Below are 6,763 nucleotides of genomic sequence, written 5' to 3'. Positions count from 1 at the left end.
TTTAATTTTGTAATTGTTTATTTAAATGGAAAGCTGTTTTGTAAAAATTAAGGTGGGGCCCGACAGAATCCATAGGAAGGGTATCCTCTCAAAAACATTAAATTATTGTTGTAATGTAATTATTGTCAAGGACGACACAGGTTCGGGCAGCAGTGGGCAACGGGCAGCTTTGTATTTTTCATTCTATAAGGAAGCATCGTTTGCTTGTCTTCCCTTCCATTGAATCTTTCTTTATTATCAATACAGAGAATAATTTTCTCTGTTAAAAGAAATCTGCCCGCTTTTGATCATTAAACTCAAACCCAGGGAAAGATTTGGATTTTCAAGCTTCAATCTTTCGGGAATGCGGGCAGATTTGGTCTAGATTCTGTACTTGTATATACTTTTAGAACATTTATTTGTTTTGTTTATCATCATTTGTAAATTAGAAATTACTCAGTTTGAAAATTTGTTGAATTGTGGTATAAAGTTTATATTTGATTTTGAAGCGAAGGAAAAAAGTTGAGAATTTTGATGGGTTTTCTTGTTGATTCGCAAAAGGAAGGTGGATTTGGTGTATTGGGAGGTTGTTTTAGGAGTTTAGTGAGGAGAAAACAAGTTGATTCTGCACATGTTAAAGCTAATGGTCACCATCAGTTAGCCAAGGAGCTGTCTGTTCCTCACCTTATTGCAATTGGTATGTCATGGGTTTTCTGTTTCATGTGCCTTTTTATTTTCTGTTCCATTTTTCTTTTCTTTTCTTTCTTTCTTTTTTGGGATTTTGGGTCTCCACGAAATGATATTGACTTTGGTTCACTTAATTCGATTTTGGTTCCGGGAAAAGTAAACATATTTTAATTGCATATTCAGTACACAGTTTTTGGATATCAGTTCATTCTCGGTGACTCTAGTTCCAAAGCTGTAGGTTTGTATTACTTTTCTAATTTAGATAACTACTATTATCAATATATTCCCATGTTTTTTTTCTTCCTTGATTTTACGACTGAAGCTAAAAGTTTAAAGTTCCAATTACAATCTAATGTATTTCCTTCTGTTTGATGTATGCCTATAACTTTTTATTTAAGAATTACCATTAAAATCTTGCTTTTCTTCATAGGTGTTGGTTCAACAATAGGAGCTGGAGTTTATATTCTTGTTGGAACTGTCGCTAGAGAGCATTCTGGTCCTGCTCTTACAATTTCCTTTCTGATAGCTGGAATTGCTGCTGCTCTCTCTGCCTTTTGCTATGCAGAGCTTGCGAGCCGATGTCCATCTGCCGGCAGTGCTTATCACTATTCTTATATATGTGTTGGAGAAGGGTAAATAATTGCTGTTTCTTGCCCAAAGTATTTGAAACTCCATGGAATATTGCATCTGATTTAGCTATTTTCTCTAATTACATTATCACTTCATTTAAAAGACACAAATAAGCGGTTTTTTTGTACTCTTTGTTTTTCCTTCTAATTTGTTAAATGATATGAACTTGCGATGTCCTTGTTCAGTTATTTTGGCAATATCTATGTGCAGTGTTGCGTGGTTGATTGGCTGGGCTCTAATATTGGAATACACAATTGGTGGATCAGCTGTTGCTCGTGGCATATCCCCAAATCTGGTTCAGTGAATTCCTTCACCCTGAACTTTTCTTTCTTTTTAATTTTGTCTTCTAATTTGGAACACAATTTTCTTAAATGAGTTATTTTAAGCTGGATACACTTGCATTTTTCCAATTCTATGCATTGCCATTTTCATGACCAATGAGTAGTCACATCCTTTTCGTAATTTATATTTTTTAATGGAATAAAACTAGTTGGATTGCTAGTGCTATTATTTCCTTTGGTTTTATTTTTTTGAACTTTTCTTGTAGTTTTTTTCTTATTTCTGCTGTTATATGCGTGTAGGCATTCTTCTTTGGAGGCCAGGATAGTTTGCCCAGTTTTCTAGCACGTCAGCATATTCCTGGCCTTGATATTACAGTTGATCCTTGTGCTGCAATTCTAGTATTTATTGTTACTGGATTCTTGTGTTTGGGAATCAAGGAGGTACCTTCCCTTCATCTTTATCACTCATCCTTTTCACTCGTGCAATTCTTTTTGGGTAAAGTATTTTTTTTTTTTGTGTGTTTTCACATGCATTAACTCCTTCAGTAAAATCTCATGCAGAGTACTGTGGTACAAGGTACAGTCACCGTTGTGAATGTCTGTGCGATGCTTTTTGTCATAATAGCTGGCAGTTACCTGGGCTTCAAGACTGGATGGGCAGGATATGAGCTTCCTACTGGGTAATAGGCATCCTATGTTGTAAATCCACTTTAATAATTATTCATAAATGTGTTGCTAATCTGTAACTATTTAATTGATAGGTATTTTGCTTTTGGAGTAGATGGGATGCTTGCAGGGTCTGCAACAGTCTTTTTCGCGTACATTGGTTTTGATTCAGTTGCTAGCACTGCTGAGGAGGTGTGCTATTTTCTTCTTCTTCTTTTCCTTTTCTTGTTGTTTTCCATTATTTATCACATAATTATCTGATATATAAACTCTTGACTTTTGGGGTATTAAAATTCACGTTTTATTGTAATTCCTTTGACAGGTAAAGAATCCACAGCGAGATTTACCGTTGGGCATAGGGCTTGCACTATCTATTTGTTGTACTTTATACATGCTGGTCTCAGTTGTTATTGTCGGACTGGTACCTTATTATGCAATGAATCCTGATACTCCCATCTCTTCTGCATTTGCTACACATGGCATGCAATGGGCTGCGTAAGTTTGCAATTATGCTCACACTTGAGGATGTGTCGTGTTTTTTTTTTTCTTAAAGGGTTATTTATGTAAGCTGAGCCTTTTGCTTAGAAGTTATTTTGTTACTTTTGATTTCAGGTACATAATAACTGCCGGAGCTGTTATGGCTCTCTGTTCAACATTGATGGGCTCGCTTCTTCCTCAGGTAATGAAGTGGAATCTTATAGGTTACAATATCTTATTACTGCACTGACTTGCTGATCCTTTGCTACTATTACTTAGAAGATGAATGAATGCCTGTGTTTATTATGATCAACAACCTTGATTGTTTTAAATCACAACTGTATAAGGTTTTTGACCCTGGTTCTATTTACTTACTTTTCTATTAACTGGTTGATCCTTTAAATTGGAAGTCTGCATTTATTGAATCTTTGAACACATTATTTTTAATCAATATTTTTTTTCGGATGGTCCGTTCTGGTAGCATACCTCGCACACCACCTTCCCTTTGTATTCCCCGTGGAGGGATTCAAATCAAATTCCTATGCCACTTATCTCCAAATCACTTCCTATTTAACTGATCTATCTTGGTTTAATTAAAGAAAAATCATTTAAATGTGTTGCATGAGAGTATACATCTATTTCTTTCTATTCTAAAATCTTCTTAGCCATTCCATGTTCTGGAGGACAATTGAGAGCATAAAATGATGATATTTCTAAGGATCTAGATTTTGATTCATCTGTGATTAATTGTTCTTGGTTTAATTGAAGAAAAATCATTTAAATATCTTAACATGAAAGTGTACATCTATTTCTTTCCATTATAAAATCTTCTTAGCCATTCCATGTTTTGGAGGACAATTGAAAGCACAAATGATGATATTTCTCAGATCTAGATTGTGTTTCATGTGTGATTAGCTTTGCTGAAGATGACAAATATCAAGTTAGTGAGGAAAACATGATAGGGAAGATGTGGTAGTACCTGAACAGAAAACTGTGTGCATGACAAACTCAAAACATCCAATGTATTCTAGGCAGATGCTAGAAATTCATTATTTAGTTGAGGAGTTCTTGACATAAATTCATAAAAAATCTTGTGTGATACCTATGAAACCTGTCCTTTGGGTTGGTTTTCGAAGCCAATCTCCTTTTCTCTCATCTCTTTAAAAATAAACCAAAATGAGCCATGTCAATTCTGTGGTTTAGAAAGCTTTTTTTTTTTTTTTTTCCTTTTTTTCTGGCTGAGCTGCATACCATTTCTTGAGATTTGTTTTTTCACTTCTGAATGATGAATTCTAAATGGCCCACATCTTCTTGTACTTTTCAGCCTAGGATTTTGATGGCAATGGCTAGAGATGGATTGTTGCCACCATTCTTTTCAGATGTTAATAAGAGTACCCAAGTTCCTGTAAAGAGCACATTGGTGACTGGTCTTGGTGCTGCTACTTTGGCATTTTTTATGAATGTTGACCAGTTGGCAGGCATGGTAAGGGGATAGTTTCTTGTACAATCAGTTTCTCTTCATTTTGCCTAATAATTGAGGATCGCCCTTGTTCCAGTTTCTTAATATTTTAATTTTCTCAGATCCTTTGTCTTCTGAGAATCATGTACCTAAGTAGGAGCATGTATAATGAAATATGATACAAGTTGTTTCCTGCATATTGAATTTTGTGTGTTTTGGAACAGCCTCTAGAATTATATGAAAATGACTGCAGGTACCATATCAATTCTTGCACATATTCTTTAGGGCCCTTGAGATTCAGTATATAATAACTTCTATTGTAAGATAGCACTCCCCATCTGTTGGATTCATTTTGCCCTCTTTTGGACTAAAATGTTGATGTTAGTTTGGTCCACTCGAGTTCCTATATATGAAAAAGCGATGATGCATGCTATGCAGAATTTCAAGTTTTCTTTTTCCACTAATAATTTACTATTATTTAACATAGTATTGATTCAGGCTCTTAATTTTGCAATTCTATGCAGGTCAGCGTGGGCACACTTCTTGCTTTTACCATGGTTGCAATTTCTGTATTGATACTCAGATATGTGCCACCAGATGAGGTGCCATTTCCATCCTCACTTCAGGACACAATTGATTCTGTGTCATTGCGGTACAGTGCAAGTAATGGTGAAAAGCCTGGAGTTGAAGCTGGTACTTCAATCACTTTGCCTTTATTAGGCAAAAATAAGAAGCTAAAGGCAGCTGAATATCCTATAATTGTAAAACAAGAAGCTGAAGACAATTGTAAGTTCCTTGTGGGCTCCATACTTTCAGTTCTAATTTCTGGATACATTGATATATTAGGATCTTTAAATCACTTAAAAACCATATCTTCTGCAGTCCACTTGCCATCAAAGAAAGGAGTGGTTTTGTTTCTGACTTGCTTGATTATCTTTTATGAATGCTTCTGTGCCTGTATCAAACCTGTGGGTAACATGCTTACTCATGAAATGAAAATCTATATATATATGCTTGCCAACCAAAAAATCAATTTAATCCAATTTTGAGAATCAGCTATTGGGAAATTACACGCTTTCTAGGTTTGTGGAAGATAAACATGACTGCAATTTTTATTGCCCCAAATTTAATCTAAGGAAGAAGTTGGATCCTGACGACTATATGCATTCGTGTGTATGCATGTGAAAGGTGTTGCATTTTACTTCCATTGCATCATTTAGATTCTGCTATTTATGATTCTCTTCTATTTGTCAATTGTTTCAGATGTCCTAAAAGAAGGAACCAGAAGAAATATTGCTGGTTGGACCATAGCATTCACATGTATTGGTGCATTTCTTCTTACATATGCAGCTACAGATTTGAACCTACCTGGGTGAGTTCAGCAGGTTTGCTTGTGTTCATGCTCATGTTCATTTAAATAAGTACATTTCAAATGATTTAGCCGAAAGACTGTGCATCTGAAAACCTAGTTGAATTTTCCTTCAAATGTTTTCATGGATTAATCATCCATAGCTACAGTCTAAAACTAGCTGTAGAGTTTTTGCACAGAGAGGGAGAATGACAGTTGGAGATTTGACTTGCTTAAAATCAAAAGTTAGATTAGACCCAGGCTTTGGATTTGAGAGTAATGATCAGAGTTGTGCTCTTATATCAAAATCAGTTAATTATTTCTTTGGATCTTCCATTAGGCTTCTTCGCTTTACGTTATGTGGTGTTGGCGGTGCTCTTCTTCTGTTTGGTCTGATTGTGCTGACTCTTATCGAACAAGATGATGCAAGGCACAGCTTTGGGCATTCTGGAGGTAAATGCCTGTCTGGTACCTGCTATGTGTTTGACTGGGTTTCTGTAGTTTGGAAGTCACAGTATACTTGTTTAAATGTCAAAATAGGTGCATTTTGGTTGTATGTGTAGTATATTTGAAAGTTTAGTTTATAAATGTGAAGTATTGATCCCTCTCTTTTTTTTTGTTTTTTTTCAGGATTTATTTGTCCATTTGTTCCACTCCTTCCAATCATCTGCATTCTCATCAACCTGTACCTGCTTATTAATCTGGGGTAAGTTACAAGTCAGCTGCCGTTTATTATTACCATTCAAAAGAACTTTTAATGGAATATGGTTGCTCCCGTCTGCGTTTCAGTGTTGCTACCTGGACACGGGTTTCAATCTGGCTCCTCATTGGAGTGATCATTTATGCAATCTATGGTCGAGCTCACAGCTCGTTGTTAGATGCGGTGTACGTACCTGCAGCTCATGCTGATGAAATTTATCGCACCTCTGGAGATAGTTTGGCATAGAGATATTAGACATGCCAGTATCCCTTCTCACGTAATTCTTACAGCAGAATCTCGTTGTTGTATTGTATGATGGCATTCCTCTGAAACGCCGTCTCCCCACCATTTCTTTGGCTTCTAAAATGCCCTCCCCTCGCTCACTTGTTTGTATTCTTATAGTTAGCAGTACTGTGGCTGAAATCAGTCTCTCATGTATATAGTATTGTATTAGAGGGGTGACTAAATGTAAATATATTGCCAATTTAAGAATGTATTTTTTTTCTTTCTTTCTGTTTATCAGTTACATGCTTTGC

At 35.7% G+C, this 6,763-nt stretch overlaps 1 protein-coding gene across 1 annotated transcript; it reads left to right on the top strand.

Annotated features, from left to right (window-relative positions):
- Positions 1-209: 209 nt before the first annotated feature.
- On the top strand, positions 210-6,749 carry LOC105632578 (cationic amino acid transporter 2, vacuolar). The gene is made up of 14 exons (XM_012214993.4): positions 210-676; positions 1,097-1,298; positions 1,507-1,591; positions 1,878-2,018; positions 2,139-2,257; positions 2,339-2,435; positions 2,566-2,738; positions 2,856-2,922; positions 4,045-4,203; positions 4,704-4,965; positions 5,443-5,551; positions 5,868-5,980; positions 6,158-6,233; positions 6,317-6,749. Exons 1-14 carry the CDS (start codon positions 514-516, stop codon positions 6,471-6,473), a joined length of 1,923 nt encoding a protein of 640 aa, XP_012070383.1. The 5' UTR covers positions 210-513; the 3' UTR covers positions 6,474-6,749.
- Positions 6,750-6,763: the final 14 nt, after the last annotated feature.

The sequence above is a fragment of the Jatropha curcas genome, chromosome 2 (assembly GCF_041381405.1).
Source record: "Jatropha curcas cultivar XTBG-Jc1 chromosome 2, XTBG_Jcur_1.0, whole genome shotgun sequence".
Taxonomy (NCBI): Eukaryota; Viridiplantae; Streptophyta; class Magnoliopsida; order Malpighiales; family Euphorbiaceae; genus Jatropha; species Jatropha curcas.
This window is presented reverse-complemented; position numbering and strand designations above follow the sequence as displayed.